The sequence below is a fragment of the Hibiscus syriacus genome, unplaced genomic scaffold (assembly GCF_006381635.1).
Source record: "Hibiscus syriacus cultivar Baekdansim isolate YM2019G1 unplaced genomic scaffold, ASM638163v2 tig00110162_pilon, whole genome shotgun sequence".
NCBI classification, from domain to species: Eukaryota; Viridiplantae; Streptophyta; class Magnoliopsida; order Malvales; family Malvaceae; genus Hibiscus; species Hibiscus syriacus.
In genome coordinates, this window is record NW_024062609.1 from 503397 (window position 1) to 518889 (window position 15493).

Here is a 15493-nt window from a genome sequence, read left to right on the forward strand (position 1 = left end):
GCAGTTTCTGAGTTATGACTCAGTGACAACCATGTTCAAAACAAATTATTTAGATGTAATGACCCTACTCGGGCACTATATGCTAAGGTAAATTGCAGTGCAGGAGGTTTTAGAACCACTATTTCAGGTTGATAACTGCCGAGTTTTATTTTCCTTTTCCCCCTCTACATTTTTAAAATTTAATCAAACAATAGTTTCCCAAAGTCAACTGTTACTAGTATTGTATCTTTTTTTGTTTATTTTGCTACTCTCTTTCCTTCAGATTATTACGTATAACAGCATATATTCTTCGTTTTAGATATAATCAAGTACCCGATTTATCCTAGTGGGGGAAATAATTAAGACCCGGTAAATCCTTCCAAAAATAGATCCTTTGAACGATAAAGATTATTTGACATAATCAAACCATGCTTTCCCTTTACGTTGAGTAGGATTTTTCACATCTAAAATTTGACAAAGAAATCGGGTCGGTTGCAACTTGCAAGGAAATTCCTTTGAAAACTCAAACACGTACAGCCTTTCTAGAACATTAATTCAACTTCAAACTTTAAGCATTTAGTCTAACAACGAAAATTAACATTTATAACAGCAGAAGCATTCAACCTGAATCCTATGTAGCAATCACATGATTTCAGTCCAATCATGGGACAAAGTGTATGAGCTAAAATATTACATTGTCAAACAGAGACCAATAGCAACAACTTCAAGTTGATGATTACCAACAACCATGTCACTAGCAAGTAACAATCAATTGATCTAATAGGATAAAACACTAATTTTCTCAAGTAAAATTATGAATTTAAATCTTGACCTTTACGAATGAAATAAATTAAGTTACTAGGATGACCCCATAATGGGTCTTTGCAAAACCCAATCCAAAATAATCGATCAGATACCAGTGTTTTATCCACACCAAAAAAAAAAGGCTATTGTCAACAGTAAAACCAATAAAAATTTAATAGCAGCTTCGTCATGGCCTAGGCCTTGGGGCAGCGTTGGATCAATTGGCCAATTGTTTGTAGGATTAAGACTAACCACTCCAAACTCCAGAGTCCGGAGGTGCAAATCCTTGAGTTCTGCTATTTTGCAACCAATTATATTTGGCTACAATAATTACTAGATAAATGATAGGGTAGATCATGGAAAAAATTAACTACTAAAACAAACGGTGGACCAGAGCAAAATATCTATAAATCGATTACCAGTGGTTAATCCACACACACCCCAAAAAAAAAACAGCTATTGTCAACAGAAAAACCAATAAAAAATTAATAGCAGCTTCATCATGGCTTAGGCCTTGGGGCAGCGTTGAATCAATTGGACAATTGTTTGTAGGATTAAGACTAATCACTCCAAATTTCAGAGTCCAGGGGTACAAATCCTTGAGTTCTGCTATTTTACAACCAATTATATTTGGCTACAATAATTACTAGATAAATTATAGGGTAGACCATGGAAAAAATTAACTACTAAAACAAATGGTGGACCAAAGAAAATATCTATCAACTAATTAAAGCATCCAAAATATCTAATCAAATAACTTTGTGTATATTTATATTACTAGATTGGACCCTCAGCTCCAAATTTAAAGCAAAATGGTATAGATTGAACTCCAAAACTAGATTCGAAATGCTACTGCCCATATACAATATTTACTATGGTCGAGCTGTTTTGGCTGGACCAAGTGAACCAACCAGCAGGACCGAAAGAAATCAAATGCCACTCTAACGTAGTTCACAAGAAGCCTAGTTAATAAGATTAATAATTTATTATAATGCGTTATGATCAAAGTTTTTTAACAATCCAAAAACTAAGTACTTTGTGAAAGTTAGTGGTTTCCATTTTCAATCCCTAGATGCCTGTGTGAAAGTGGCATGAAAGAAAATCAATCTCATCAGCCATGTTGTTTGTTCTTATCATGAAATCAGTATACCTGTTCAGGGCTTTAGAGAGAGAGCTAAACCAAACTTGGGAGTCTTCTCCAACGCCTTTGTGTCAAAGGCCCCAGATACTGTAACGAAGGACTTCGGCCTAAGCTCATGCTGTACAATAGCACCAAGATGGCCATGATTGTTGAGTTTTGCCTTCACCAGCGTGTGTTGATCAACAAGATATGAGCATCCCACCGTTAATGTGTTTTCATTTGTGGAGAACTTTCTCGCAATCTCACCCACCACAGCTCCGCCATTCAGCTGATTTAGATAGTGCAAATATGACACCTTTAGGGAGTCTCCCTTGTCAGCCCTGCAAGAAAAGGAAGGAGCAACTACTGATTACAGCATTTATTGTAGACATTAAAATTATCCCCTTTTCAGGAGGAAAACAGAAAATTTCTATTTTGATGTCTTGCAGCAACGAATCAAATATCATATTGCCAATTTGTTAGATATATGCAAATCTTTATTCTATTCTAAAATGCACTGGAAATAAATTGCTATAAGATATGACACAACTAATTGCCAAAGAAAACTGGAAAGCTTACAAAATCACTGAAGCATTGGAATCTGGTTTTGTCATGTTCACTCCAGCATTATACTTTGTAAATTCACCAGAAGATGTCATGTAGCTTGCCTCTGCACCAAAAGCAATGCCAGGAGTTCCAATGGTTGCAGAAAAATCAACAGTTGGCAATTTCTTCAGCCCAACAGCGGTAGTCATAGCTGCATGTTCATGCAAATACTGAAACTCCAACTGCAAAAGAAAGATTATTGTAGGAATTATAGAGATGATTTGTTACCATTCCTATAGAGATATGATTTTGTAAATAGATTTCTACAATCCCTTATTTTAAGGGATCATATCCTAGGATTATTATTTTTCCTTTCTTAGAGTTTCCTACTTTAGAGAGATATTTTGTATATAAATATGTAATCTGTCATATTGAAAAGAATAAGAAATTACAGAGAATTACTCTGATTTCCACATGGTATCAGAGCTTAGGTTATGGTTTCTTTCAAACCTAGATGATGTCCACAACTTCTTCTCCTACTCCGGAGATCACTTCAAATCTAGAAATTTTTTTTGGTTCTACTGCTCAATCAGAAGGTAATCTGGTCATGAAAGAACCAGAAGGTAAACCTCATGCTACAGTTTTTTTCTCTTCTCAGTCGTCCCTAATTGAATCCTCGATTCTGGTGCTACGGATCATATGACTGGTAATAAGGATTTGTTTTGCAATTTTTTTCCAAACTTTGGTAAAGCTGTCAAAACGGTTGATGGTCCTTTGTGCAAAATAGGACATGACATTGTTATTCTCAATGACCAGATTGTACTTAAAAATGTCCTCTTCGTACCAAATCTGGCTTGCAATCTCGTTTCCGTTAGTAAACTTTCCACCGACTTGCACTGCTCTGCTCTGTAATTTTTAATGATATTAATTGAACTTTGCAGGCACTGAACTTAAAGAAGATGATTGGTAAGACCAGCTTGCAGAATGGTCTCTACATTCTTCCTGCCTCTAATAAAATCGAAATCTCGAAATCTTTCACCGCTTTAGAAAAAGTTGATAATGTTATGTTATGGCACTATCGTTTAGGTCATCCTAGTTTTCACTATCTTGCAAAAGTTTTTCTTGCTCTATTCATTCATAAAAGGTCAAATTCTTTTTCTTGCAAAGTTTGCTCTCTTGCCAAACATACTAAATCAACTTATTCTCCTTCTACATATAAGCATTCTCACCCTTTTGCTTTGATCCACAGTGATATTTGGGGTCCTTCTCGGGTGAAGAATGCTGATAATTGTAAGTGGTTTATCACTTTCATTGATGATCACAGTAGGATAACTTGGACTTATTTGCTAAAAGATAAATCTGAAACTGCAGGTGTTTTTACCCAATTTTATAACATGGTTCTCACTCAATTTGGGTCTTAAATTCAGCTCTTTAAATATGATAATGGTAGTAAATTTTTTGCTAAGTTTTTGGGTGCGTTTTCAAGGGAAAATGGCATAGTTCAGATTAGTTCTTGTGTTGACACCTCACAACAAAACAGTATTGCCGAAAGAAAAAATAGACACCCCCTTTAAGTTACTCGTTCTATTCTATTTACCACTAATGTTCTAAAATATTTGTGGGGGGAAGCCTTATTAACTGCCACATATTTAATCAATCGAATGCCTAGTAAGGTTTTACAATTTCAAACACCTCAATCTATATTTTTTGCAATACTTTCCCCATTTTAAACCTATCTCCTCCATTCTTCTACTTAAAATATTTGATTGTACTGTTTTTATCCAAAACATTGCTCCTAATAAGTCCAAGTTAGATCCTAAATCATTAAAGTGTGTACTGGTTGGGTATTCTTCACTTAAGAAGGGTTATAAATACTATCATCCTCCTTCAAAACGATTTTTTACCACTATGGATATAACATTTTATGAGCAGGATCCCTATTTCACTCAGGCTGAAATTCAAGGAGAGACATGGAAGGATTTTCAGCCACATCAGGTATCTCCTCCTACTCTTCTTTCTCAACCTTCAGAATTGCCACCAATTTTGTTCTTACCTAATGATTTATCACCTGTAACTACTCCCATTGATCCACCAGTAGTACCTATCACTACTTCACTCATACCCACTTTAAATACTCTTCCTGAAAATATACCTACTCCCATTCAAAATATTCCACAAACAACACCAATCAAACAGATCCGTTTCTATACAAGGAAAAGAAAACATATTCCTGAAGCTGTTTTGCAATCTAATGCTTGCCGAGAATTGGATTTGGGTCCAGCTGCCGAAATAGAAGAAGAAATCAGTAAGTCCACTTCCCCTACTCTAGATGACTTCCCTATTGTTATTAGAAAAGGGATTAGACAGTGCACCAAGCATCCTATTGAAAAATTTGCTGGTTATATATCATTGATGCTGTCTTTTCAAGCATTTACAACAAACTTGGATAAAGAACAGGTTCCCACAAGCATAACTGAAGCTCTAAAGAATTCAAAATGGAGAAGGGCTGTTGAAGAGGAAATTTGTGCACTGGAGAAAAATGCTACTTGGACTGTTACGGACCTTCCTCAAGGAAAAAAGGCTGTTGCTATAAATGGATCTTTACTGTAAAGTATAACTCAAATGGTAGCATCCAACGATACAAAGCGAGACTAGTGGCTAGATGCTTTACACAAACATATGTGATAGATTTCACAGAAACTTTTGCACCTGTGACGAAGCTGAATACTGTTCGAGTACTCCTAAGTTTGGCTGTAAATTGCGATTGGAAATTACATCAACTTGATGTAAAAAACGTTTTTCTTAATGGCAAACTATAAGTCTATATGAAGTTGCCACCTGGCTTAAAGTCTGTTGAAGGAAGTAACAAAGTGTGCAAGCTCAACAAGTCTCTATACGGGTTAAAACAATCACCCAGAGTTTGGTTCGAGAAGTTCACTAAATTCATTCTAAAAAACGGCTACAAGCAATCCCTCGCCAATCACACTCTTTTCATCAAGGTAACTTCTACAAATAAGAAAGCTATCCTTATTGTGTACGTAGACGACATAATTCTTACCGAAGATGATGAAGAAGAGATTTGCAATTTTAAGAAGTTGTTAAATAAGGAATTCGAAACCAAGGACTTGGGAAAGCTAAGGTATTTCCTAGGAATGGAGGTGGCAAGGTCAAAAGGATTTGTGATCAACCAAAGAAAATATGTACTTGATTTACTCAAAGAAACTAGTTTTCTTGGTTGTAAGCCGATTGATACACCAATGGAGGCAAGCTTGAAATTTAACAAAGAAGATGGGTCCTTGGTAGACAAAGAGAAATTTCAAAGATTAGTTGGGAAACTAATTTATTTATCCTTCACAAGGCCAGATATAGCATTTCCTGTAAATGTGATAAGTCAACACATGATTAATCTTACTGAAGAGCATATGGCAGCAACAAATAGAATTTTCAAGTACTTGAAGAAAACTCCAGGACACGGTTTAATGTTTAAGAAGACACAAGACAGAACTCTTAAGATCTTTACAGATTCTAGTTGGGCCACAGACCTTACTGAAAGAAGATCCACTAGTGGCTACTACACCTTTGTTTGGGGAAACCTTACAACTTGGAGAAGTAAGAAACAATATGTCGTTTCAAGAAGTAGTGATGAAGCTGAATTTAGAGCACTAGCATTGGGAATATGCGAAGGAATTTGGCTACTTAAACTACTGAAAGAACTTATCACTAATCAATAGGATCACTTTGAAGTTTTGTGTGATAATCAATCTGCTATTCAAATTGCCAAGAACCCAGTTCAACATGATCGGACAAAGCATGTTGAGATTGATAGGCATTTTATTGCTGATCAAGTTAACAAAAAGACAGTCACACTTTCATACATTCCTTCAGAAGAACAAATTGCAGACATTCTTATTAAGGCTTTGCCAAAGCCTATTTTCAATAAATTCCTATTCAAGCTGAGATTATACAATGTATATTCTCCAACTTGAGGGGGAGTGTAGGAATTATAGAGATGATTTGTTACCATTCCTATAGAGATATGATTTTGTAAATAGATTTCTACAATCCCTTATTTTAAGGGATCATATCCTAGGATTATTATTTTTCTTTTCTTAGAGTTTCTTACTTTAGAGAGAGATTTTGTATATAAATATGTAATCTGTCATATTGAAAAGAATAAGAAATTACAGAGAATTACTCTGATTTCTACAATTATACTGTCAAAAAACTTCATGGATACATTTATTATATACGCTTACATGATAAGTCAATACCTTTCCAGAGTTAGAATCTGGCAGCTTAAAAGAAGCCACCATTTTTGCAGATGGATGTGAATCTGTGATGGTGAAGGTTGTCGAGATCTGCTCAACGGATCAGACGAATATTAGCAATAATCTAAACTGAATTCAAAATTCAAAGATAAACGAATATTAGCAATAATCTAAACTGAATTCAGAATTCAAAGATAATGTTGGCAACAACATTTGACCCCGTGTCTAGCTTGAAATCGATTATAGCATTCTTGTGCTTGTATTGTGTTGCCACCTCCCCAAAGGAGAGACCTCCCTTATTCACAATATTCGATACAAGTACCTGAAGATTAAGAAATCACATTAATGTTTACCATCAATAAATAAACACAAAGTAGCATAAGAAATGGAAGGCAGAACTTGAAAATTTATAAATTCAAAATAAGCTCAATTAATTAAGGCCTGAAAAAGATTTCACTTTGCCGCGATACTTGCAGGATAGAACGAACCAGGCAGTGGAAACAAATACATAAAGCAAGAAGCAATTATAGACCTCCAATACAAAAGAGATAGAAACAATAATTTCAGAGCAAGAGTAAATCAAACTAATTTAGCTGAGTCAAAGATATTATTCAGCTAAGAAACTAAGCCTCAATTCCAAGTGGGGATTGCAGCCAAAACAATTCCATGTTGGCAAAGGGTCAAGATAATTTAAGACTGTAAGTTTAAAATTGAGCGACCTCCGACCATCTTTATTATATATGCCCAATCAAGTCAATGAACAAAATTTATTCTCTCGACTAAAAAATCAGGACTAGATGATCTCCAAAAAGGACAACATCTTGCCCCAATCCAAAATTCCGTCTTAAGAAGCATGCAGTTCGTGGCAATCTATTTATTTCCAGAAGGGCCACAACGGATAACTGGCCCTAGGATTTATAAAACACGTAAAGCCCGGTAAATTCTTATTACCTCATTTAAAAAAGGAAAAACGAGGTACCTGATCCAGACCAACTTAGTTTTCACCTTTTTAGAACTCGAAATTGGAAATACAAATTTGGTACCGAAAGAAATGAAGAAAACGAGCTACTACAAACTTAAAAACAAGTTGTCCAATAGAAAATCTTAAGTACTTTATAGCATCAACAAACTGACACAATGACGCAACAGGCCCTTGGTAAAAACAATCAGGATATAATTAGAAACAATCAATCAGGATAAATTTCAAAGAATGACAACTCATCATCCAGAAAAATAAACACCAAGAATCGTGACAAATTGACAAGCGCATCACCGTTCACCATATCGTTACTGCCATCTATTAAAAAATAAAAGAAGAGAAAAAGGTTGTTATTGAAACCAAGCCAGTGAAGGTGGAGCTCGAAACGGTGAACTTCTGGTCGGAGGTGTAGTCCTTGTTGAGTAGATCTTGTAAAATAGAATGGAAATAGTTACCTAATTATTCGATAAATTAAAAGCACCAGAAGGAAGGTGAAAGTTACCTTTGGCTTTTTTGCCAAAATCAGAGAAGAGACCAGGTCCTTCGCTCATTTTTTAACTTCGGATTTCAAAGGGGCGGTTTGTTGAAGAATGGGAGAGAAGCTTTAGGTTTTTCTTTTCTCGACTTTGGAACTGGCCGAATGGGTTATACTGTTTGCATAAACCCTATATGTCGTCTCGGAGGGTTTAAGGGAGTTCAAAATTATTTATTTAAACAACCGAAATTTCACCGAATTATACTTTTAAGGTAAAAGGGCAGACAAATCTATGTTATTTAAAAAAATTAATGTAGTATTCGTATTTTTTAATATAACCTTTTAATTTAAAAAAAATTAATGTGACTTTTAGATTAATATTTTTCGTCATTAATTAATGATTTCGTTTATTCCGACTGATGTAGTTAATTTCTCAAATATGTTACAAAGAAAATACTATTTATGGTTGTTGATAGATATCAAAATTATAAATTTTCGATTGTATGAGTAATTGTTGAAGGAAAAAAATCATAAAAATGATTTTTACAAAAAAACTTATAACTGATTTAGAGCATCATAATAATGAAGAATTTGTACTAATATTGATCAATAACGAAAAATGTTGGTCAAAGAATTACATTATTTAAAAAAAAAATAAAGGACTACATTAAAAAAATAATAGAATATCACAATAATTTTTTTTTTTCAAAGTACAAGAACTTTGTATATCTTTTTGCTTACTTTTTAAAATTATTTTATAAAGTAACATTTATGTTTGATTAATTCTTAAATGAACACCTTATACTTTAGTGATTAGAGTTTCTAAAGTTTGGATCAAATGAAGACGTATATGTTAGAACACGTATCCGCATCAGGTGACAGTGGTAAAACATGTATATATAGATATTATTTTTAATTATTTAATAAAAATATTTTTTTCAAATATTTAAAAAAATTAAAACGATATAAGATTTGAATATTTTATGAACTAAGTAATGATTTTAAAATGTCAATATATATTCTGAACTTAATTAGATTCATTTTAATAGGATAATTAGAAAGGGATAGACATGAGTTGGGTAGGGTCAGATCTTTGGTCTACCCGATTCCTACTTAAAAAGTTTTACAATCTACCCGTCACCATACTCGCCTCCGATTATGAAGGGTTCCACCCAACTCGAAATCCGGCTTGAAATTTGAACTGAAAACCCAACCCAATCCGATCTGACCTGAACAATCCGAGATTTCCCTTGTTTTCTTATATGTTTCCATACTTTCTTATCATTTTTTTCAATTTTCTTACTAACCAAACAGACAAACAAACATAATAATAGACTAAAAAACTAAGTTCAACTAAGAAAAAGGTTGAAATTTTTTAAAAAGTAATGTCAAAAAACAAAACAAATAACTAGAAGAATAAATCCAATCTATAAATAATACATGCAATATTTGAATTTTCTTTCAGATTTTGAAATCCTCGTACAATCTTCAAATAATAAATGCAATATTAATTTGTACCTGATTTTAGACTGGAGAAGCCATTCCTAAGTTCCTAACTTAAACTTTTTTTGTATCGATAAAAAAAAATCCCGTTCGACCGTTTCATAGCATTGATCATAGCATTTGTGCAGATGCTAAGGTAGGTTACAAGCAACCTAGGCAGTGGACGATGGCTTGTGCACATAAAGACAAGTCTGCGGCGAACCTAACGCCGTTGCTGATACTATAGCACAAGGTACAGGATCGAAAGTAGTACTGTAGATAAGATAAATAGTAGGTTATTTGAGACTGACTAGGTCAAAACTCGATAAATACTCGACTCGAGTTCTTAATGAGTCGAAACGAGTTACTTGATACTTGACTCGAAAAACTCGTAAACAAGTCGAAAATATAATATATTAAAATTTTATTTTTTTAATTAAATTATTAATAATATTAACATTTGTGTTGTTATATATAGTGTAAGGTTTTCATGTATTTAAAGCTTAGGTTTGAGTTTGAGTTTTGAGTTCCAATCAAGTTAAGTTTAAGTTTTTTTTTTTATTCTGAGCTTTTTCGAGCTTCAATTCATTGTTTTAAGTTCTAATTAAGTTTGAAAATTTTAAACTCGCGAACTTTCGAATCAAATCAAACTCCATTTCAGAATTTTCGAGTCGAGTTAAACTTAACCATACTTAAACTCTATTAGGCTCCATTACAGCGCTAATCAGAAGTTGTATCTTAAAAAAGAATCGGTTGAAAAACCTTAATACGGTGGCTCACGAACAAAAGCTATGATTGACATAAATCCATGCTTAGAAATTTTCTATAACCGTGGGGAGACTTTATGGTTTTGGAATTTGAAGTGTACCATTTCCACGCCGGACCATTTGGCGACTATAGTTTTTAGGAATAATATTATGGAAAATAGCGTTGCCCTTACCCAGTCAACCTTTATTGTTTCCAAGCACAACAATATTTGAAATTTACCATAAATGCTGAGTGCTGCTAATTTATTTCCTCTCATAAAACATGTCTTCCATTATCATGTACATGAGCATTATAGACTCCAACTCTTTCTAATTTTCTTTTTTGTGATAAAATATATACATTAAATTCAAAAGAAATTCGGGAATCGCTATAAAAGAATTAGATTATTTAAAAAAACCGATATTTAACCGAGTAGACCCCAATCTATACAAAGCTTAGCATCAATAGGGTCAATTTTATCTATTTTTCTCTGATAAAAATTGAAATGAATAAGCTCCTTCAAAAAATAAAAAAATCTCGATTTCACTCTTAGATGAACCCTTAAAGTCCCTTCTGTTACGATTCTTCCAAATACGGTAGATGAAGGCATTTCAAATCAATTTAAAGAACAGAACAATAAGCGACTTACTTTTAACACCTGAAACAGCCTAATCCTTCTCGTGCTCCCATGAGAGCACTAAGCAGTCCAACTCCCAGGCGGTCGAGTGTTGGGAAAAGAAGCAAATTGGAGCACACTGAAAGGTCATCATAAATGCATACCAATGCACTCAACTTTCCTTCTACTCTTTGGTGCTCATTTTAGCCATTGACCTTTTTCGTTTTCTACCGGTGCTCGATTCATTAGAGAAGTTTCTTGGACGAATTGCCTGGGAATGGTGGTCAGGGATTGACTAGGAGTACATATTTGCTTTCTCAATTCTCACTTTCCATTATTAGTTCATACACAACTAAAATTATAGGTTTTATCGGAGTGGATGTGTATAAAATATTATAAAGTTGGTAGGTAAGCACGTCACCATCAACCGATCTCCCAAGAGATCTTAAGGATAAAAGCTGCCTTTCATCAGCATATTGAAATTCATGCAGCAAACTTTGAAGATCATTTTCCGGTAAACTATCCTTTTACATATTTTATAGTATATACCACTATTAACTCCTTGTTTTATTCCACGGATCATTATAGATTACAACTTACTCGCCTACTTTCTTAATCACCAAACACCGTTGTTATATTTATGTATATACAATTTGGAATTTAAAAGTAGCAGAACCTGAGGTTAGCATGAACTCATACTAAACTAAATTCAATTCAGTATATCAATAATAATTTATTACTCCCAGATTTTTTGTTGATGGAAATATTATTGCTGTTTTACTCGAAACTTGAATTATTTTATTGAAAATTTGAAAGTCCAAAATATATGTGTTTTTAACCTTGAAAAGCAATTATAAAATAAAATAATTTAGTTTAGTTTATCATTCTTATCAGACGGTATGTATTAACTCGGTCTGATATACAACAGTTCACCATCATCACTATTGCATTTCTACGTCAATGAGCAAAACAAAAAATGTGTTATATATACATAACAAAATTTTATTTAAATATAATATTAAGCTTGTTATAAATATAAATAATGTTTCAAAAACAAGTTAGTTATAAATAAATATTTAAAAAATTAAATATGATCTTAATTTTATGTTTTTAAATTATAATTTAAGTGGTATAATATTTGCTCATAAAATATGATTTGTGCATAAGAATATAAGCTCAAATCTCATCACTTACGCAACGAGTTTCGACTTGCGTAAACATATACTCTTAACGCTTGATGTATTCATCTAAAAATAATGTCGAATATATTTTGAAACCGATAAAAAAGTGTTGAAACACGATTTATCAAATGCATTAAAACAATTAAAAATTTTAATTTTCAGTGAACATTTTCAATTGTTTATAAGAGAAGTCTTCAGTTAAAACTTGAAATGAAAAATCACAGTTGGACCGTGCGGTACGACCCCAGAAATTCAAGACCACACAAAATTGAAGGTCCCTTACCACGCCATGCAGCTGTCATAATTTTCTTCAAAGGCACAGTGAAAAAGCACAATGCTGCCATATGCCATGTGGTACTTCAGTTGGCAAAATTATGGTAGAAATTGTCAATAATATAAAAACTATACTTGGTAGTTAGAAAACACATTTTAGTAAGTGGCAGAACTTTATAATCATTACGAATTTTCTATCATGTTCTATTGTGGTTATTGTTTATTTAAAAGTCTTTAAAGAAGGTCATAGTATGAAACAAATTTGAGACTTAATTTACCCACAACAAGAAAAGAAGAAAAAGAAAGGAATTATACCCAACAGCATTAACAAGAGCAACGGCTTGATTTTCGTGATTAAAAGGACTGCTGCGTCCCTTGATCTGATATGCTGTACTAACACCTTAGAATAATGCAAGCGAGCATGCGCATCCATGTCGGCACTGGACCCTGCCCAAAATACTATATAAAAAATATACAATAAAATAAGAACATGGAAATGGTGTTTTACGTGGCAGTAACTTAAAGGACGAAAGGAGGGTACTGAAACGTACATTTCTGTTATGTATCAGAGTACTACAAATCTTGCCCCATATTTACCTCCGTATATCTCGGTTAAACTTTCAAAATCCGGGAAACACTCTTTCTTGTTTTATCGATGAGCTGAAACGGCTTGGTCTTCGATGAAAGCCACTCTTTATTGAATATCCAACCCAACCTTATCTGCACGCGCTAAAAGAGGGGACACCATTCGCATTGCACGTGCTCAAACCAGGATTATGGTTATTCTGGTAAGGTAAAAATTTACACGTGGAGCCGCGAAACCCCACTGCAAGAGACCAGTCGAATTTGTAAGGTGTAACTAATTCCCTTATATTCTCCCCTATCCATCGCTCTTTCACTATTTTCAGCCCTTTGTCAGGCGACGCGAAAACGCCTCGCTTTCGGATCTTGTTAACCCGATTTCAACACCCGTCCTGAGTCGTGTTTTTTTATAAACACCGGCGAGATTTTGATGCAGTGAAAGTGTGGAAGCTTGGATATGGCGACAGAGAGTGCTGTGAATTATACGTATATGGGGCGGAGCTTTAATGATTTGAGTATCAACGACGATTCTACAGCTTTCAGTGATTGTAACAGCGATAGATCCGGGGAGTTCCCAACAGCCTCGTCCCAGAGCCGGCGGTTAATACTCGCCTGTGCTAATTCCGAGAATTCGGATGACTTAATACGGCAACTCGTATCAGATCTCGATTCCTGTTCAATTGACGAGCAAAAGCAAGCGGCTTTGGAGCTTAGACTGTTGGCGAAGAACAAGCCGGAAAATCGAATCAAGATTGCTAAAGCAGGCGCGATAAGGCCTTTGATTTCGTTAATTTCATCCTCTGATCCCTATCTTCAAGAAAACGGTGTGACGGCGATTTTGAATCTCTCTTTATGCGATGAGAACAAAGAACTTATAGCGTCATCGGGAGCGATTAAGCCACTGGTTAGAGCTTTGAGAACGGGAACTGCAACGTCTAAAGAAAACGCAGCTTGTGCTTTGCTACGGCTATCGCAGGTAGAAGAAAACAAGGTGGCAATCGGACGGTCAGGAGCTATTCCACTTTTAGTAAATCTTCTAGAGAACGGTGGAATTCGAGGGAAAAAGGACGCATCGACGGCGTTGTATTCTCTATGTACGGTTAAAGAGAACAAAATCAGGGCCGTTGAAGCGGGGATCATGAGACCACTGGTGGAGTTAATGGCCGACTTCGGGTCAAACATGGTTGACAAGTCGGCTTTCGTTATGAGCGTGTTGGTATCAGTACCGGAAGCTAAAACGGCATTAGTTGAAGAAGGAGGGATTCCTGTTTTGGTGGAAATCATTGAAGTTGGATCGCAAAGGCAAAAGGAAATCGCCGTAGCGATCTTGTTACAGATTTGCGAAGACAGTGTGCTGTTCCGTGCAATGGTGGCCCGCGAAGGAGCGATTCCTCCCTTAGTCGCTTTGTCTCAGTCCGGTACCAATCGCGCCAAGCAAAAGGTAAATTACTATTAACAGCATTAAGTTTTAACTTCGAAAGAGTAAAATCCGGTCAGAGGTGTCATGGCTGGTTTTTAGTGCGAGGAAAGGAGTGGACAATGTTTTGCCACGTCAGTTAAACATTTCTCTTTTCTTTTTTGCCATTTTGGGATAAAAATTCAAGAAACCAACGAAATGAATCTGTCTTCGAACGCGCTGGTCACAACGCTGTGTTTCGGCAGATAACTAGGCCAAATTTCATAATTCACTGTATCGGTTGGTTGATTTGGCATTGATTTTGTTTTTGTTGTATTGTTTCGTCTATAATGAGTGTAGTGATTCCTTGTCGTTTTGTTTGCATTATTTGGACAGGCAGAGACACTGATAGAGTTTCTACGACAACCAAGGTCCGGCAACGACGCTGCCAGGCGCTCAGATGTGTCAGTATAAAACTGTTCCTACCACCCACTTGGATATTGTAATAATAAAATCAAAGAAGAGAAACACTGGAATAGAGTTCACACAAAAATATATGGAAATGTAAATATCTTAAAGTAATCTCGTTATTGTGATGAGAGTGGTAGGCTTGTTTTCGGGTTTTGGTTGGCTTTTGGCTTATTTAGTAAAGAAAAAAAAAGAGCATATATAATTTGTCACTACCGCTTAGTGTGTTATATCATATAATACTATAATAACTCTGTGTTTTTTCGTTGTTAATTTTCAGTTTAAGAAATGATTAAAGTGAAACAGCGAATATGGGTCTAGAAATGTTCCTGCTTTGTTTTAGTGGTTCCTTTTTCCCTTTGTTTGATAATAATGAATAATTTATTTATTTTCTACTTTTAATGTTTAATTTTTTTTCCACGAGAGAGTGTGCATCATGATTGAATAAAAGAAAGGTACCTCCTCATGATTAACAATCTTATCATCTGCCACCTGTCAGGGCTTCATCATAAACCATATATCAACCTAACCTACCTTTGTTCTGATAAATTCAGTAGCTCCTCACGAATTATTTAAT

The 15493-nt window shown here is 34.7% G+C and overlaps 2 protein-coding genes across 2 annotated transcripts; one reads left to right on the forward strand and one right to left on the reverse strand.

The window, feature by feature from the left end:
* Positions 1 to 1730: 1730 nt before the first annotated feature.
* LOC120216601 (mitochondrial outer membrane protein porin 2-like) lies at positions 1731 to 8373 on the reverse strand. Its single transcript, XM_039213965.1, has 6 exons — positions 8199 to 8373; positions 8057 to 8124; positions 6929 to 7039; positions 6721 to 6807; positions 2483 to 2691; positions 1731 to 2244 (listed from the first exon to the last, which is right to left on the reverse strand). Exons 1-6 carry the CDS (start codon positions 8245 to 8247, stop codon positions 1938 to 1940), a joined length of 831 nt encoding a protein of 276 aa, XP_039069896.1. The 5' UTR covers positions 8248 to 8373; the 3' UTR covers positions 1731 to 1937.
* Positions 8374 to 13346: 4973 nt separating this feature from the next.
* Positions 13347 to 14995, forward strand: LOC120216602 (U-box domain-containing protein 4-like). Its single transcript, XM_039213966.1, has 2 exons — positions 13347 to 14493; positions 14845 to 14995. The coding sequence occupies exons 1-2, from the start codon at positions 13510 to 13512 to the stop codon at positions 14920 to 14922; spliced, it is 1062 nt and encodes a 353-aa protein (XP_039069897.1). The 5' UTR covers positions 13347 to 13509; the 3' UTR covers positions 14923 to 14995.
* The last annotated feature ends 498 nt before the right edge of the window (positions 14996 to 15493 follow it).

What these genes read in the sequence shown, in the direction of transcription:
- LOC120216601 (XM_039213965.1), bottom strand. Translation starts at nt 8,247, where the DNA reads ATGAGCGAAGGACCTGGTCTCTTCTCTGATTTTGGCAAAAAAGCCAAA. An exon ending in TTTTGGCAAAAAAGCCAAAG is followed by an intron (nt 8,125 to 8,198) that starts GTAACTTTCACC and finishes CTATTTTACAAG; the next exon opens with ATCTACTCAACAAGGACTAC. An exon ending in CAGATTCTAACTCTGGAAAG is followed by an intron (nt 2,692 to 6,720) that starts GTATTGACTTAT and finishes TTTCTTTTGCAG; the next exon opens with TTGGAGTTTCAGTATTTGCA.
- LOC120216602 (XM_039213966.1), top strand. Translation starts at nt 13,510, where the DNA reads ATGGCGACAGAGAGTGCTGTGAATTATACGTATATGGGGCGGAGCTTT. An exon ending in CCAATCGCGCCAAGCAAAAG is followed by an intron (nt 14,494 to 14,844) that starts GTAAATTACTAT and finishes TTATTTGGACAG; the next exon opens with GCAGAGACACTGATAGAGTT.